Here is an 18,223-nt window from a genome sequence, read left to right as displayed (position 1 = left end):
CTTATTCCTGTGAGCCTCCTGCCACTGTGCTATCCTGACAGAACACAGACAGTATGGATAGTTCTAGAAATAAAGACAATTAGTTTTCTCTTAGTGTTGTGACACAGTAATTATGTGTTTAATTCTTTAGAAACTGGCTGAAGTCACCCCTAAAACCAGGAGGGTCCCCTTTGAAAGACTCATCCTTAATTGCTTGAATAACTTTTTCTTTTGAGATGTACAGAAAAGGATTAACATTGCTCAAAGAAAGGCCTGGCCTTTCCCCTGGGCTTTTAGGAGGTGATTTCTAAGCCTTGGAATATGGCTGACTAAGAGTGTCTTCATTTAGCACAACCTTGGACCATGACAGTCTGTGCCAACAAAGTGATTTACTGTGGAGGACTTGGTCCACTTAGCATCAGATCAACCTCGGAAGCGGTCAGAGAGCAAGGTCAGCTGTGTGCGTGATGAGCCTGGATGTATATGACCAAGTACAGAGTCTAGACACAGCTCACAAGCTTTCCTGGTGGCAATACTCCATATATATTGTCACACCCAATTTTTAGAGTTAAGTCATTTTTTGTAAAAAAAAATAATTTCTGTCATTTATTTTATATTGTTTAATGACTTTAAAAATCAGTAACTTTAATTATGGTATTAAATCATACTGTTACTGAAAAGGCATTTGGTTGAAGTTAACATCGTTTTGGGGACAATTTTGTACATATGTGCAAGGTACTGTAACCATGTTTTGAGAGGTAAGCTCTGTTTGCTTACGTCACTTTGGAGCTTCCCCCAGACCTTGCTCTATGTTGCTTTCCCTTGTTTCATTTTGGTCTGTATTTTTATTTGCAACACGAACCAGCTGAAAGTAGCTTTTAATGGATTCTTTGAGTTTTTCTACCGAATTAACAAACTTCAAGGTGGTCTTGGGGCTCCGAAGTTTGCAAAGTGTCTTGGGAGGTGGGATTTCCGAGGCCGACCCCACTCACTCACTGCGAAATAGTGAAAGCTTAATGTGGGGGAGGAAGGTGACAGTGGGGCTGGAGGAACCTGTGACCTCGTGTTGGCGGCTGGTTTTCAAAACCCTGATTTGAGCCTCTGTCCCAGACTTCCAGAGACCTGGGGAAGCCTCTGAGTTTATGTGAATTTTGCAGGGCCTTGAATCTTTGTAATAAAGTGGCTAAACTACACAGAAGCTCAAGATGTGGCAGGGTAAAGTATAACTAACCATCATGAGGGGAGAGACTAAGGTGGAACAGCTTACCGTTGTATCTCACTGGGGATGGAAAAGCCGTCTCCTCCATCTTCTCCTTTTCCTCCTCCTCCTTCTTTGATTTTTTTTTTTATTTAAATTAGAAACAAGCTTCTTTTACATGTCAGTCTCAGTTCCCTCTCCCTCCCCTCCTCTCCCGCCCCCTCCCACTCACCCCCTTTCTGCTCCCCAGGGAGGGGGAGGCCTTCTGTGGGGGAATCTTTTAAAGTTTGTCATATCATGGGAAAGCCTTCTTTAGGGAGTTCATTCATCCCTTCAGGACTGAATCATCTTTACCCACCTGGAAAGATGCAGGCTCTAGGAATACTTAGCTAAGGTTGCATTTTTCTTGAAGCTCTCAGGGCAGGACAGGACAGTGTGTATAAAAAAATAGCAACGCTATGTGGTAGAACTTGTTAGGAACGTAAGAAAGACGAATACGGCACTTCTTCCAGTTCAGTCTCCAGGGGCTGGTAGGTCGTCTATGGCTTTGGAGAAGAGGATGGGGCTGTACTGGGGCCAGGATTGGTGAAGCCGATTTTCCTGTCTTGAGACAATGTCTTGCTGATATAGCCCTGCCTGCCTGTTACTCAGTGAGTCCCAAGGAGGCCTCTGATTCAAGACAATGTCCTGCCTCCTCTTCCAGGGTAAAGCAGCTTTTAAATTCACTGTTGTTCATTGCTTCCAAAAGTCAGACCTTGCCTTCCATCTGTTATGTGAGGAAATTCACTCTGTTGCATTACTTTGTTTTTGACTTTGAGACAGGGTTTCACTGTGTAACCCTGGCTGTTCAGGACCTCACTCTGTAGACCTCGACTCACAGAGATCTGCCTGCTTCTGCCTCCTGGGTGCTGGGAATAAAGGCCTGAGCCACCACTACATCTTGAACACTACTACTCAAAGTCAGGGATGCTGGCAGATAACCGTGAGGGAGCTCCAGGGGTCGAGGGCTGTCTTAAGAGGATCAGGGATAATTATTATATCCAGGAAAAAGCAAAGCAGGCTGATGGTGAAGAAGCAAACCCTCACTGAAGTGCTTGGGTATTGAAACACCACACACTGGGTAGTTCATACATTTGTCTCTTTAGGTTTGAAAGCTGGACACTCAAAGATCAGGATGCCCTCATAGTCAGGTTCTGGGAAGGCTTTTGTGGGGGCATGCAGACTCTTAACATTTTGTCCTCTCGTGGTAGAAAGAATGGGAAATAAGCAGGATTCTTGGAGCCTGTGGGGTCCCCTGACCCACTTTTTAAATAAGAACATTAATTCCATTCATGAGCGCTCTTGATCACTTCCCCTAACATTCCACTTTCTAATACCAACATACTGATTAGGTCTCAATATTTGAATTAGAATGGTGGGACACAAACATTCACATTTATTTAAAATAATAACAACCAAAGTAATGGGTTTATTATGGCATTTAAAAAGATTTATTTATTTTATGTGTATGAGAGCTCTATATGAGAGCTCTATCTGCATGTATGCCTTGATTCCAGAAAAGGTCATCAGATCCAGACTAAAAATGGTCATGAGCCATCTCATGTTTGCTTGGAATTGAACTCAGTTCTGGAAGAGCAGCCAGTGCTCTTAACTGCTGAGCCATCTCTCCAGCTCCCTTATTACACATTTTTATACATGTGTGTACCAGAGTTTTACATACACACTCTCAGGGATAACTTTTAATTTGATTCTGAAAACTATCCTAAAGGACACTCAAGTATTCAAGCATTGCTGATCTTTAAGAAAACCCACACATTTATTTATGGGTGTGCTCACCTACATTTTGGGTACTTGTGGAGGCCAATTCTCTTTCATCACGTGGATCCTCGGGATCACATTCAGGTCATCAGGCTTGAGGACAAGTACCTTAACCTACTGAGCCATTTCTCCCACCCAAGCACTGTTGATCTCAGGACTCAGAAAGTAATTTGCTCAGCGTCACACGGGTAGTAAGTTGATGAGTTGGAGTTCAAGTCCAGATGTTTGACTCCAAATTGGTTGTCCTGTTCAGAGCATCTGTGCTGCTTCCAAGGATCTGGATGTCATCTTGCTCAGTTTTGGTCAGTCTAGAAATACATCTTAGGATAGATAAAGAGGATGTATTTGGAAGGAACCACAAGTATTTGTTGCTAAGAGGAAAATGGGAAGAAAAAGGCATGCACTCTCATTATGGCCTTGAAGTAAAGTGTCTTTAGGGAGGTGATGTACCACTGTCTCCGTCCCTCCATGAAGTTCACAGGGATCTTTGCTGCCTATTCTACAGGATGGAATCCAGCTGTGGATGGGGAGGGCAACACAATTGGGTTTGCATTCTTTCTGGGGAAAGGTGAAAGGAGGGCAGAATTTGCATATGCTAACCATTTGGTATCACAGATGTCCTAGGCTGGTTAGATATTTCCCAGCAACTCTAAACTTTATGTCTCTTCCTAAGTCACCCTACACGTTCCTCTCCTTCAACCACTTACTCAGGGTTCTTCTTCTCAGACCACCCAGGTAGTCTAAATTCCTTCCCATTTCTGCTTCCGCAGTGTGTGTTGGTTTGGGGCAGTCTGGGATAATGGCTGTTGGTTTCTCTCCACACTGCAAGTAGGATTGAGGCTAAAGCGCACAGGCTTGAGGCAGACCAAGGGCTAAGGCTTTGCAGCTGGTTTTGTGAGTCACTGTGCACTCTGAGCACCCGCCCACTGGTGGCAGCTTAGCTTGTGGGAACGGTTAGACCCAGTCTAGGGACTCAGGCTTTCTCAGTGGCCTTGTCAGCTCACAGCAGAAGTGAACAGCCTTGAGTTGAGGAAATTGTGGCTGGACAGGCACGAAGGTAGTTCTGCTCATGTTTTACTGACCGAGCAGCTGAGTCTTTTAACGTCTGAGCTCCCGAAGAGGAGAGGGGGCCCATTGGCCTGCTCTGTTCTGTGGGGATGTTGGGGAAAGCTGCCCTGCTTGCATTCTTCCTGCTCGTCAGGGGTCACCAGGGTCACGGTAAGGATTCCTGGTTGGTGTGCGGTGGGGCCTGGCATAGACTCACAGGTGCATGTGTGTGTCTGGGAGATCAGAACTCGGAGCCTCTGATTATGCCATCCACATAGTCAACTGGAATGCAGGGAGCAAGAGGAGAGATTGGAGGAGGTAGTCAGTCCATCCAGGTCCTGTTGGCCTTTGTGAAGTGCATGGCTTTTAGTCTGGGCAAAGTGTGGAAAGCTGGAGGGATGTGAGCACTCTTGCTTCACATCCAGTTTTCTCTCTCTGGGAGCAGCTTCGTCACCAGTCACGGGCTTTCTCCTTTCTCCTATTTGGCCAGACACCACCTTGTCAGTGTTGCCTTCCCCACCGAGAGTGCCAGCAATTCCTGACCTTCCACTCTACATAATACTCTCTAATTTCCCATCTCCATTTTACATATCACAGTGCTTTCCTACATTGTTTTCTGCCCCACAGTGTCTTCTTCAGCCCACTGGAATGTAAGGTCCTAGAGACCAAGGTTTAAATCTTTTTTGCTGTGTTACTGTAGCCTCGGCATCCGGAATGGCCTCTGGCACAAGTAGACCTTCAGTACATATTTATTTCCATACTCAACACCCTCCTCTCTGCTCCCATCTGCTCCCTGAATCTGTTTTGAGCAGCTCTGTATTAAGCCAGGTGCTAGACATTGAGGACCATGCTTGAATAAACCCTTGGCACATATGCGTCCGGGGCCTACATGCTGTCAGCATAGTGCCATGCCCGATAGAGCAGGTGTTCGAGATATGTTTATGGAGTGAATAAGCGCATTTTCTGTTCTGGAATCCTGGATGTGGGCTAGGATGATAACTTGAGCCATATACATAAAAACAGGGAGGGTATACCTGGCCCTTAAAGTTCATTTGGGTCCTGAATTCAGATTTTTGGTTGTCCATTCTGAAGAAAAGGATGGGCTGGGAATTGTGAGTGCCTGGATGTTTGGGTCTGGGTGAAGTATGGTAGATAAAAGAAAGGCTGGGACAGTGTCTCCCCAGTTAGCACATGGTTGTAATGGGCCTTGCACTTCTCAGGGACTGGTACTAGTTGTCACTGCTCTAGAAGGGACCCCAGGGAGGCTCTAGCAGGCCAGAGCCATTTTCATCCAACTTCTGCTCATCACAGCCCTCAAACAAGGCATGAGTGGGGAAGCAACTGGGTGTGGGAAAGATTTTGGCTCAGGACCCCAAAGGGACCCTAGAAATCACTCCAAGGGCAGCCAGATGATGTATTTATAAACAACCCTTCTTATTAAACTGTGACATCTGTACAGAAATCTGCATGTCAGTGAGTTACTTTTGGGACAGCTTTAGAACAATCATATGTTCACCCCCAATCATCACCTGCTTAGTCTTTTCCATAGATATAAGCAGCATTCTAATTTCTATTCTCACAGGTTGATTTTGCCTGGATGTAAGTGGAATTCCCTGGTACGGGCTCCTGGCTTCTTTTGTTTGACGTTTTATGAGGCTTGACTTTGTTACTACCTGGAGCTTATCACTTTCATCTCATGCTTATATCATAATTTGTTCATTTTGTTATGGATAAACATTTGGATTTTAAAAATGGTATTATAAAAATGCTATGAACCTTTCCAAACACATAACAGTACATTTCTAGGGTCAAGTCATGGGGGTTAAATGCATATATTCATAGCAGGTGCTGTTGAACTGTTTTCAGGAGTGCTTGAGCCATGTAGTGCATGACATTTCAAGTTGCTTCAAGGCAACTGGCTTTTTTTTTTTTTTTTTTTTTTGAGGGCCTGTAAACAGGAAATGAAACTACAATGATGCGGAGCCCACAAAGCAAAATGCCAAAGTCAAGGGGCCTGTGTCTCTGTAACTTCTTGGCCATTTTGCATGACATCTCTATAGTAGAGCCACTCTTGGGAGCTAAACAAAGGCATTCTTGAATTAATTAAACAGATTCATTATGGCTTTATTATGTTCTGAGAATTAAGCAAAATTTTGAAAGGAAACAGTTGAAACTGATTTTTTTTTTTTTAAAGATAGAATTTCATGTATCCCAGGTTGGCCTGAAACACAGAGCTTTGGTCATTGGAGGCAAGGACCCTACTAATTAAACTATATCTCCATCCTTAATGCAGAGCTTTCCCTTGAGCATCTTTCAGACAGGAAATAGGTGTGTACAATACTAACTACAAGGGAAGACAGAAGATGCCCTGGTACTAAGAGTCAAGATACATTTAAAGGGATCTGAGAAGATGATCGATTCTTCCAGGTGGGGGTTACAAGGGAACTGGCCTGGAATGATAAGGGCTCATAAAACTAGATAACATGGACCAATCCTGTCCCAGGAAATAGCCTACATAAAAGCAAAAGCAAATAAAATAAAATAAAACACACAAGAAAACAAAACAAAAAACCCAACAACAACAACAACACAGAGTCTGAGGGAGAAGCATAACATAGAAGTTGTCTTGGAGAAAGACAGACACTTCAGTGAACTGGGATTAGGAGAGGGACACAGGCTAGGTCACTTTTGACAAAAGAGAAGAATCAGCTTGCCTGAGGAGAGGCTATGGTCAGTTAGTGTAGAGAAAGTGGAGACAAAGAAAGAAGTAGGCTGTGGCCTCTGCAGGAAACCCATTTTGTCTTGGCTTCTGCTGGCCCTGCCAAGAAGTTACAAGTCTCTGTTCACTTTCAGCATTTGACCTCATCTGTTGTCTCTCTCCTAAGCCTGGTAACACAAAGCCAGCGGAGAAAACCTCAACATCCGATTGCTGGCTAGAGGGAATATACCCCCTCCATCAGAGGCTTTTCCCGGGCCCCTCTCTGGGACTCAGGCTTCCCAGTCCGCTGTGAACAGTAAGTCTAGGTTGGAGAAAGCTGAGCTGACTGATCCCTGTGGGGTGTCATCGTGGGTGACTCCTTGCTGAGTCAGAGAGAGTCCTTGACCATTCTTTCTGCTCACTGCTTACTTCCCCAAGCTGCACCCAAGTTCCTCATTTCCCCAGGCTGCAGTAGAGTTCATTAAATTTCCCCTGTCCTTCTCCTCCAGACTTAATATTTTACCTCTTCCGTTCTTAACCACCGGAAAAGAGCCCCCAAGGCTGTAAGCAGCAGCAGCCAACAGTGGCTGTGGAGCCTCTGACCACCGGAATTGGCTGTGGCCACTCCCTTCTGAACTGACAGTCACATTTACACTCTTCATCTCACTCTGAGCATATAGTAACTTGTGGAGTTATTCTTTCCTTTCTCATTATCTTTCCATATTAGCATTTCTCCTCTCCCCCGCACACTGACATATGTGTCTCCCAGGGATGGGGACTAAGGTCTTACATCTCCCACAGTTCTTGTCTTTCTACTGTTCCTACCCATACCCCAGCAGTCAGACCCCTCTAGGAAGCACACACCTACTCAGTTGCCTTTTTCCCTTCACTGCACTTTGGAGACCTGTGTGGATACATTGCTGATTGGTAGAGGTCGCAGTCTTCCATAAGCCTAGCAGCTTTTTCTCTAAGTTTGGCAATATGGGGTTCCCTTACTCCCCAGCAAGGCCTCCTGCTCTCTACCTGCCCTTATCTGGAGAATGTTCTGGGCCTAGAGGACTGACTTTATCTGAAAGCTGTCTCTAAACCAGATGCCTGTCTCTAAAGTTGGATGCCCGACTTATCTTTGGCTCAAACCCTGGCAAATCCCTGCTGGAAGGCTCCCTTGCTGTGCCTACTAGGAGCCTTTTGGTAGGAGAATGCCTCTTAATGCAAATTAAGTGATGCCCCTGTCACTGTCCCCAACCTTTATATTTCCCTTTCTTCCCGGAATAAAGTGGAGTTGTAACACTTAACCACTTCCTGGAGAGCTATCTCACAAGCCTTGGGGTCCTGCTCACTCATTTTGGCTCCCTGCTCCCGTGAGGATGTGTGAAAGATTCCGAAGAGTGGAGCAAACTACAGAGACTTGCAGAAGAAAATCCAGCAAAAAACAGATGTAGACTCAGCCTTTGATCTCTGCTTAAAGTCCTAGGAGTTCCTTTCCCTCCTTTGAAAACATTTTAATTTATCCTTTGAGAATTCCATACAATATATTTTCATCACATTCTTCCTTCCCTCCCAACTCCTCCCAGCTTCGCCCTCACCTGCCTACTTACCCACTCAACTCCACAGTTTTCTCTCTTGAAAACAACCACAACAACAACGACACACACACACACACACACACACACACACTGCACACACACACACACATTGCACACACACACACTGCACACACACATTGCACACACACACTGCACACACACACACTGCACACACACATTGCACACACACACACTGCACACACACACTGCACACACACATTGCACACACACACTGCACACACACACACTGCACACACACATTGCACACACACACACACTGCACACACACACTGCACACACACATTGCACACACACACTGCACACACACACACTACACACACACACTGCACATACACACACACTGCACACACACACATTGCATACACACACACTGCACACACACACACATTGCACACACACACACACACTGCACACACACATTGCACACACACACTGCACACACACACACTGCACACACACATTGCACACACACACACTGCACACACACACTGCACACACACATTGCACACACACACTGCACACACACACACTGCACACACACATTGCACACACACACACTGCACACACACACTGCACACACACATTGCACACACACACTGCACACACACACACTACACACACACACTGCACATACACACACACTGCACACACACACATTGCATACACACACACTGCACACACACACACACATTGCACACACACACACACTGCACACACACACACTGCACACACACACTGCACACACACACACTACACACACACACTGCACATACACACACACTGCACACACACACATTGCATACACACACACTGCACACACACACACACATTGCACACACACACACTGCACACACACATTGCACACACACTGCACACACATATTACACACACACACACACACACACACACACACACACACACACACACACGCACACACACAGAGTGTTGGTCAACTACTGGAGCATGGGACCTACCCTGGAGTGTGGTTGATATATCCAGTGTCACTTTGTTGAAGAAACCTGATTTTCCTTCCCCTTGCAGCTACTAATTGTGAATAACTTCTTAGCTAAGAGAGGGACTTGTGCCCACTTCCCTCTGGGAATTCTTGTTTCTTTTTGGTCTACAGTGTCTTCATCCTTCCAAAGGTGGTTCTGAACGGTCAGCATCTTTTCAATGTTGCTGTTGAGCACCATAGCTGCTGATGGCTGAAAATGTACTTTCAGAAAATGGAAGCATGGTTAGGGACTCTATCCCAGTATCTCCTACCTCATCTGCTCCTGCAGACAGTCACCTGGAGAAAGTGTAGTCGCTCCCATTGTCCAGTTTCTGGCCAGCACTAGCTTTCAAACCTTAGCCAAGTTTTGTCCCACTTGAAAAGCCCAAACTGACAACTGTAAGGACGTCTATGGGTCTGCCTGACTTTCCCACTCTTCTTAGACAGGGTCTCATTACTCCAGGCTGTCCTCAAACTTGCTATGTATCTGAGGGTGACCTTGAATTCCTTATCCTTCTAACTTTCCCTCATAAGTACTGGAATTATTAATGTGTGCCACCATGGCCATGCTATGTGGTGCTGGGAGTCCAACCCAAGGCTTCTCGACAAACACTCTACTAACTGAGGTACATCCTCAGCCCCTAGTTCCTCTTTCAAAAAATCTTTTAAAATGATTTATTTGTGTGTGTGTGTGTGTGTGTGTGTGTGTGTGTGTGTGTGTGTGTGTGTGTGTGTGTCTTGTGCCATGGTGCTCAAGTGGAGGTCAGAGGACAACTTTTGAGAGTTGGTTCTTTCCTTCTGCCCTGTCCAGGAGATCAAACTCAGGTTGTAACTCTCGGCAGCATGTACCTACCTTTATCCACTGAGTCATCTTGCTAGCCCTCTTAGCTCTTCTTTTATTTATAGACAAAAACCATATTAGGTATTTAAATCCATTCAGTATTACATAAAAATAAAATGCAGTGGTATAATTTAGTAATTGCCTGCAGTACAGTGTAGAGTTAATAACGACTATAGGTCTCCCAATGTATTTCTAGGAACTAACAGTGTACTTAAGTATACTCCGTTTTCTCTATGCTCCACATTTAACTGTGTGGTAGTGGAGAACAGAGTAGGTCTCTGCTCTGATCTGCTGTTGGTTACACAGTAGTTTACTTATTGCTATTATTTACTGTACCGTACATTTTTAGACTAAATGACTTTAGATATTTGTGCTACCTCTCACAGTTTTATGAAACGCCTAAAAATTAAACTTCTGCCTGCCACTCCACTTTCCAAACATGTTGAAGAAAGTTTTGCTATAATCCTTACTAGATCATCGTGTTGGCAGCCCAGCTCAGGCTGCTGCTTTGCCTGTAACATCCTCTTCCTTACTCCCTTCTCCATCCACTAGGCTGACCCAAGGTTTTCTCCTAATGGCAGCTCCCAGCCACCTCCTCTGAGCAGCCATTTCTAACACCCTGGCGCAGAGGAAGGCACACTCTTCTTATGCCAACATCATACCTTAGCATCCTGACCTGTACTGGTGGAAGCATCTAAGGTTGTACCTTGTGCTGGCAGCCAAACTTGGTAGTGTGGGAGTCACCAGGTGGTACTGGCTTTTGAAGACATGAAGGGGTCATGGAGAGCAGCTGAGGCTTGGCACTGTGTGGTGGGGCTGGAGTCTCTGAAGAGAGTCCATGCGAGGCTATTGGTGAAAGTGCAGCTCCGTTGCAGCGGAAGACCCTAGCCGTTTTGGGGATGGAAGTGCCAGGGAATGACCACCGAGAACAGCAGCAGCAGTGGAGTGGCGCCCCCTGGAGCCCAGAAGACAAGCTGTGTGTGCTGCAGAGAGTGGAGCTGGAGAAGTGACTAAGCCCTTTGGAAGAGCCCAGAAGATAGTGAGTGAATCCCAGACAATTGGACATTGAGTTATTTATACTGTTGGAGTTTTGTTTTGTTTTGTTCAAATTGTGACTGTGTCCTGGTTCTCCACTCTTGAAGAACATATTTAACTTATTATTATTATTTTTTTTTCCGGGAGCTCACAGCCTGAAGACTAAACTTTTAAAAGAGATTTTAGATTTTTAGAGAGATTTTTTGTTTTTAAGAGACTGCACTTTGAATGTATTTGACTTTGTAAGGACTGTGGGACTTTTAAAGTTATTAGGTTTTTATTGTGATGTTAACATGCCATCTTGGGGATAAATGAGAAAGGAAAGATTCTAACTGAGGAGTGACATGCTTGTGTGTCAAGTTGACAAGTTGTCAGTTGTAAGGGTTACTTTTATGTCAACTTGATACAAGCTGGAGTCCTCAGAAAGAGGGGAACCTGAATTGAGAAAATGCTTCCATAAGATCGGGCTGTAGGCAAACTGTAGGACATTTTCTTAATTAGTGATCAATGGAGGAGGGCCCAACCTATCGTGGGTGGTGCCACCCTAGTTGGTGGTCCTTGGTTCTATATGAAAGCAGGCTGAGCAAGTCATTAGGAGCAAACCAGTAGGCAGCACCCACCCATGGCCAGTCCAATAGCTTCTGCCTCCAGGTTCCTGTCCTGATTACGTTTTTGATGATGAACTATTATATAAGCCTTATCTTTCAATCTTGAGTCAGGCACATGCTAGACCAGTAGGGAGGTCTTTTCTCACCAGGAATCTAAGGAAACACCTACATTTCTCTAGACACTCTGGTGCCACCTTTTAAATTAAAATGTTTCCCCCCCATTCACTTAGGCCTCTCTGAGAAATCTTTTTAAATTTTCTGCTTGTTTAAAATGTTTGCCCCAAGTGGAATGTGGGCTTTGTGGGAAAAGGGACCTTGCCTCTCTTGCTCACATTACACTCCAATGCCCAGCATAGTGTTTCTCAATGGGGACAGTCTGAAGACATTTATACTTTCCATGACTGAGGCTAGGGTACCATTGGCATCTAGTGGGCAGAGGCCAGGGTTGTTGCTAAATGATACACAGCACAAGTTCCTTCCCAACACCCAAGAAGGAATTCTTGGGCCTTGACTATTAGGGACTGAAGTAAAGAAGCCCAGTCCTAGAGCAATGCTGGGCACATAAAAGAAATCCAATGCCCTCTTCTGGCCTCTGTGGGAAACAGGACACATATATAGTCATATAATATTTTTTCTAATTCTGTGGAGAATGTCAATGATATTTTGATATAGCTCATATTAATTATTTTAGGAAGTAGGGCCATTTTAACAATAATGATTCTTCAAACCCAAGAACGTGGGATGTTTTTCTATTCTTTTGTCCTTTTAGCTTCTTCTATTATGTTTTATAAATTTCATTATGGAGATCTTTTACCCTTTAGTTATATTTATTCATAGGATATTTTTGGTAGCTACTTAAAGTCTGTATTGTGATAGAAGTATGACTACTCTTTCTTTGATTCCATTTTCATGGAAATTTTTATCCTATCCCTTCATTTCCAGCTTTATGCAATTCCTTAGAGATAAAAAAGTTTCCTTCTTTTGCTCTTCCTTCCTTTCTCTTTCTCTCTTTTTTTTTGAGACAAGGTCTCATATGTCTTAGGCTGACTTCAAACTTCTTATATAACTAAAGGTAACCTTGAACTCCTGCCCCTCCAGCCACTCCCTCCAGAGTGCTGGGATGCACAGTTCATGTAGTGCTGGATATAGGGAGTGAGTGAAGATCTGAGTGAGTGTGTATTTGACTTGAACTGGCTGTGTCAGGAACCAAGGCCTTGGACCCTTGAGAATTTGGTAAAGCCTTTCCCCCAGGTCAGGTTGTGTTGGTGAAGGCAGTCTGTGACAACCTACGTTGATGGTACTGTCGTTACCTGGCATGTCTCAGCCTTAACCCATGAAGTTCTGCCTGAGTGGGGGTGTGTGGACCTGGATACTCCTAGCAACCCAGCGGCGATAAAGACCAAAAACAGGCATCTTGTCATCTTCAGAGAGCTCTCAGTTCCATGTTGTAAAACTAGAGTCTTTCATCTTTTCGGCTGTTTCTTAACTGTCCTGCCATGACCACGAGGAGATGACTTCTGTCCTTGTTCTCCTCTCTGCTCGATCGCCCCTAACTCCTGTTCTCCCTAGTTACTCACACACCTTGCCGCTCTGCCCAGGTACAGGCCTATTCAGATGCTTAGGCCCATGGAGATGCAAAGCTAGGAGGCATCCTATACTGAGGCTATGGTAAATATTAGTAGATTTGCTAGTATTAGCAATACAATAGTGGGCCAGAGCTTTCCGGTGCTACTGTTTAGTGAAACCCAAGGCTGGATCTCAAAATATTCCATAGCATAAATATTTGGTCCCCCACATGATACCCTGGGCCATGCTTGAATTTCACAGGCTCAAGGACCCGAGTTCTCATGAATGAATGAGGAGCATGCCAGCCACAGTCCAGCTCCAGTGGGGTTCAGGTCCCAAAGAGGAGGTATGGAGTCGGTGAGGGGAAGGAGACTGACAGGATCTGGGGGTGAATCGGGATGGCTGCCCATTTATTGAAAGAAGATTACACCTTTTATAACCACACAAAGGATTAAATGGGGGAAAGGGGACCTGTGAACTGGGGTGTGGCTTGTGATCAGGGGTTGAGGAAGCTAGCATTGACCTTGACAAGTTAATAGGCACCAGTCGTGTGTTCACGGAAGAGCCACAAGTTCCTCTTGCCAGAGATAAGAATGTCCCTTTTTAGCAGGCAGGAACTTTCTTCAAGCCCCTGAGAGAATAGGGTTTTTGTCTAAATGTCTGACCTTGGGAAAAGGACTTTCTCAGGGAATCAGATGCTCCAGTATAGAATATTACTGTGAATAGTAATTACTGCGACAAACGTTACTGTGAACCCGAGTAGATCTTAGAAATTTATAAATCTTGATTATCAGATATACCGTATTTATCAAGTATATATTACCTAAATTCTCTAGCAGCTTTGTGTTAACTTGTATGGGGTAGGCAGCGGTATCAAGCTATATGGTTCCATGGTAATAGGGATTTTCTTCCAAAGAATTGTTTTGTTTAAAGAGGCTGCCATTTTATACATTTTCAGCCTTCAAAGCCCACACAAAATTTCCCAAAGGAAAAGGTGTAACAGAACTCCCATAACACAGAGTGAGAACCATTAAAAATGAAAAAATAACAAAGGGTGCTGGAGAATTGTGATCCATAAAATCAAAATGCTTTGTCAAGCAGCAATGGTCACCACACAGTCCACACCAGGGTGATGTATGCTGAGAGACTCATCTAGTCCATTGGTGCCTAGGTCTTTATCTGATGCAGGGCTTGTGTGTATGTACTTTGTCTGGCATGTGCAGTTTCTACTAAGTCTGTCAGTGAGTGATAAGACAAGCCTACCCCCTCCCCCAACAACTGGAGTCTTATTTCCTGCCCTGCTACCTAATGTTGCAAGAGGAGAGGAACACTCAGCTTAGCCTAATGTGGTTCTGGTAACTCAGATTGTGGATATTGACTTGGTGGTAAGGGTTGTGGGGCTCTGTAGCACGTAAGTTTCACTGTGTCAGGCCTGGTACAAGGTTTCAGGCCTAAGGCCTAACTTAACCATTCACACTCCCAAGTTGGAGACACCACTCCAACTGGACTGGTTGGAGTTGAAGTGTGTGCATGTGACATGAACAACTATTCCTTCCTGTCTTTGTATTTCCTTATAATTGGGCACTGTGGTCTCTCACTGGATTTTCTTAGGTTTTATCAAGGTAATTTGGTGTGGGGAGATGTAACATGAGTAAATAAAAGACCCAGAGACTGATATGGGGGTTCAAACTTCAAGCTAAAGGTCAGAAAAGCAAAGCAGCCAGCCACTAATTCTTACCTCTACCTCAGCCTGAAAGGGCTGATCCATGAGCTCTCTTCAGTGTGGCTGGAGAATGAATGCCTTCTACTGACTCCTTGCTCCTGTGTTTTATACCCTGTAGTGCTGGGATTAAAGGTGTGCACTATAATTCTCTTATAGATTGATTCAATCTGTGTAGATCTGGGTGGCCCTGGATTCACAGAGACCCGTCTATCTCTTAATCCTGAGTCCTAGGATTAAAGGTGTGTGCCACCACCTCCTACTTTCTGGTTGCTGTGATTAAAGGTGTGTTCCTGGCTTCTATGGCTTGTGGCTGACTTTGAGTTCTGAATCCTCAGGCAAGCTTTAATAAATCATAAATAATATATCATCACAGGGAGAAGATACTGGAAGATCTTAGTTAGCTAAAATCTTGTCTCCCTCTAACATACTTTTCTCCCAATGTGCTACATTAAGAACCATTTGTATAACCACCTCTCTCTCTTATTTTATTCTCTGACCCCCTTCACCCCCATTGCTCTCTCTTTTGACTGTCACTTTTGTTGCCTACAGCTGATGGGTGATACCACATAGCTTCCTTACCAAATGGCTTCCTTCACTGCTCTGGACTGCTCTGAGGTAGATACTTAATAAAGTACCACGATTTTATAGTCTTCCGCAACTACATTAACTAGGTCACATCTTGATCCCAAGAGAGGTCCGTGCAGACATGTACCTGGGAGGCAGAGCTTAAAAATTTTGAGAGATGCCGGGTGTTGGTGGCGCACACCTTTAATCCCAGCACTGGGGAGGCAGAGGCAGGTGGATCTCTGTGAGTTCGAGGCCAGCCTGGTCTCCAGAGCGAGTGCCAGGATAGGCTCCAAAGCTACACAGAGAAACTCTGTCTTGAAAAACCAAAAAAAAAAAAAAAAAAAAAAAAAACCCAAAATTTTAGAGAGAACTCTGGCAGACGTCATCTGGTCACTAAAACAACGGCAAACATTAATGTATGCTGTCCACAGTGCAATGTTCCCATTGAGTGGACTGTGAGTCCAGCTCTATTGTGGGACACAAGAAGGGCTAGAACTCAGCATCAGTTTTACTGGGTCTGGCTGTTCAGGGTTTCTGGCAGTCACTGTTGGCCACTGCTTGCCTCAGTGTGTTGGGAGTCAGATGTTTTGTCCCTGTGATAAATACCTGGGGGAACAAATTTAAAATGGGGAAAAATTTATATTTGGCTCATTTCAGAGTTTTGATTTCCTCTTGTCTTCTGAGATGAGGTCTCATGTAGCCCAGGCTGGCCTCTGATTTGTCACGTAGCTGGGGGAGATCTTATATTTCTGATCCTTTTGCCTCTAGCTCACGAGAGGTGAGAGAATGGTTGTATGCCACCATTCCTGGTTTTAAACAGTGCTGAGGATTGATTCCAGGGCCTCATGCAAGCTAGGTAAGCACTGTACCAATGGAGATATAGCGCCAAGCTTGTGTCAGAGGCTTTATTTAGCTCATGGCTGACTTGCTCCATTGCTGGGGGACTATGATGAGGCTGAACATGACGGTGGGAAGGGGCTAACCTTTAGCAGAGAGAGACAATGGGGAAGTGTTACGATAAATCTTTCTGCCAAAAGCCGCCTGAGCCCCACCGCCACGTGTGAACTTTACGCCAGTCGCCTACTTGAGTTAGGCCCAAATAAATACACAGTCTTGTATTAGGTTCAAAACTGCTTGGCCAATGACTAGGATTCTCATCTGTTAGCTCAGTCTCAATTATCATACATCTATATATTTTATAAGACTTATCTTATCGGACACCTTATTGGCGTCCCTCCTGGCCGGTGGATCACATCTTGCCACTGGAGCAGGAGCGGAGGGGAAAAGAGGGCCCTTCCTTTTTCTCCTTCGCTTAAATATGAGTTTCCTTGCTATGTCACTTTCTGCCTGGATCAACACTTCTCTACTACATTTCCCAGAATCCTCTTTGACTCCTAGTCCTGCCTAACTTGCCGTTTCATTGGCCAAACAGTATTTTATTTAACAATCAATAAGATAAACATACACAGAAGTATTTCCCCATCAGGGAAGATGTTGCTTTTGAAGATGTGTCTTTTTTTTTTTAAGATTTTATTTATTTCTTATGTATACAACATTCTGCTTCCATGTATATCTGCACACCAGAAGAGGGCACCAGGTCTCATAACGGATGGTTGTGAGCCACCATGTGGTTGCTGGGAATTGAACTCAGGACCTCTGGAAGAACAGTCGGTGCTCTTAACCTCTGAGCCATCTCTCCAGCCCTTGAAGATGTGTCTTTAGTGACTAGCTAACCGAGCTCCACCTTTGTGTAGTTGGTTGATGAAGTTAGTGCCCTACCATCCAGCCACCTCTCGATGATGTCACTCGCTGAGGACCAATCCTACAGCATGTGAACTTTTTTTGGGAGTGAGGGGACTTGATAGGCAAATTGTAATGGAGTGACTTACATCAGTGACAACTAAAAACAAGAGTTTGGGGAGATGGCTCAGAGGGTAATAGCTCTTGCTTGGAAAGCAAGAAGACCTGAGTTCAAATCCCCAACACCCATTTAAAATAGCCAGCCTAGCCTTACCAGTGAGTTTCAGGTTCAGTGAGAGACCCTGTTTCCAAAACTAAGGCCAGGAGGAAGACTGAGTAGGTAAAAGCACTTGCTGCACAACTGTAACAACCTGAGTTTGATCCCTGGAACACATAAAAAACCAAGTGTGGTAGCTAGCATTTGTAATCCTAGCACTACTAAGGTAAAATGTGAGGCAGAGACAGGAGATTCGCCCGGAAGCTCACAGGCTAGCCCAGAAGCTCACAGGCTAGCTAGCCTGGAGTACATAGAGTGCGAGAAAGGACAAGAGAAACCCTGCCTCAAAAGATGGAAGAAGAGAACCAGTTTCAGGAAGTTATCCTCTGGCTTCCATATGTGTGCTACAGCCTGAGTGTGCTACCTGCCTCATCTCTCTCTCTCTCACACACACAATCTCTCTCTCTCTCTGCCTCTGTCTCTCTCTCTCACACACAATCTCTCTCTCTTTCACACACACACAATCTCTCTCTCTGTCTCTCTGTCTCTCTCTCTCACACACAAACACAATCTCTCTCTCACACA

General features: G+C 44.8%; 1 protein-coding gene across 1 annotated transcript in view; it reads left to right on the top strand.

The window, feature by feature from the left end:
* Positions 1-342: 342 nt before the first annotated feature.
* The window catches only part of Cd244 (CD244 molecule), a 29,956-nt gene continuing 12,075 nt past the window's right edge, over positions 343-18,223 (top strand). Inside the window, exon 1 of the mRNA XM_035445341.1 lies at positions 343-430. Within this exon, the coding sequence (XP_035301232.1) occupies positions 343-430 (88 nt within the window). The remainder of the gene's footprint in view (positions 431-18,223) is intronic.

This window comes from Cricetulus griseus, chromosome 5, assembly GCF_003668045.3.
Source record: "Cricetulus griseus strain 17A/GY chromosome 5, alternate assembly CriGri-PICRH-1.0, whole genome shotgun sequence".
Taxonomy (NCBI): domain Eukaryota; kingdom Metazoa; phylum Chordata; class Mammalia; order Rodentia; family Cricetidae; genus Cricetulus; species Cricetulus griseus.
The sequence above is the reverse complement of the archived record's forward strand: the minus strand, read 5'-3'. Positions and strand labels throughout refer to the sequence as shown.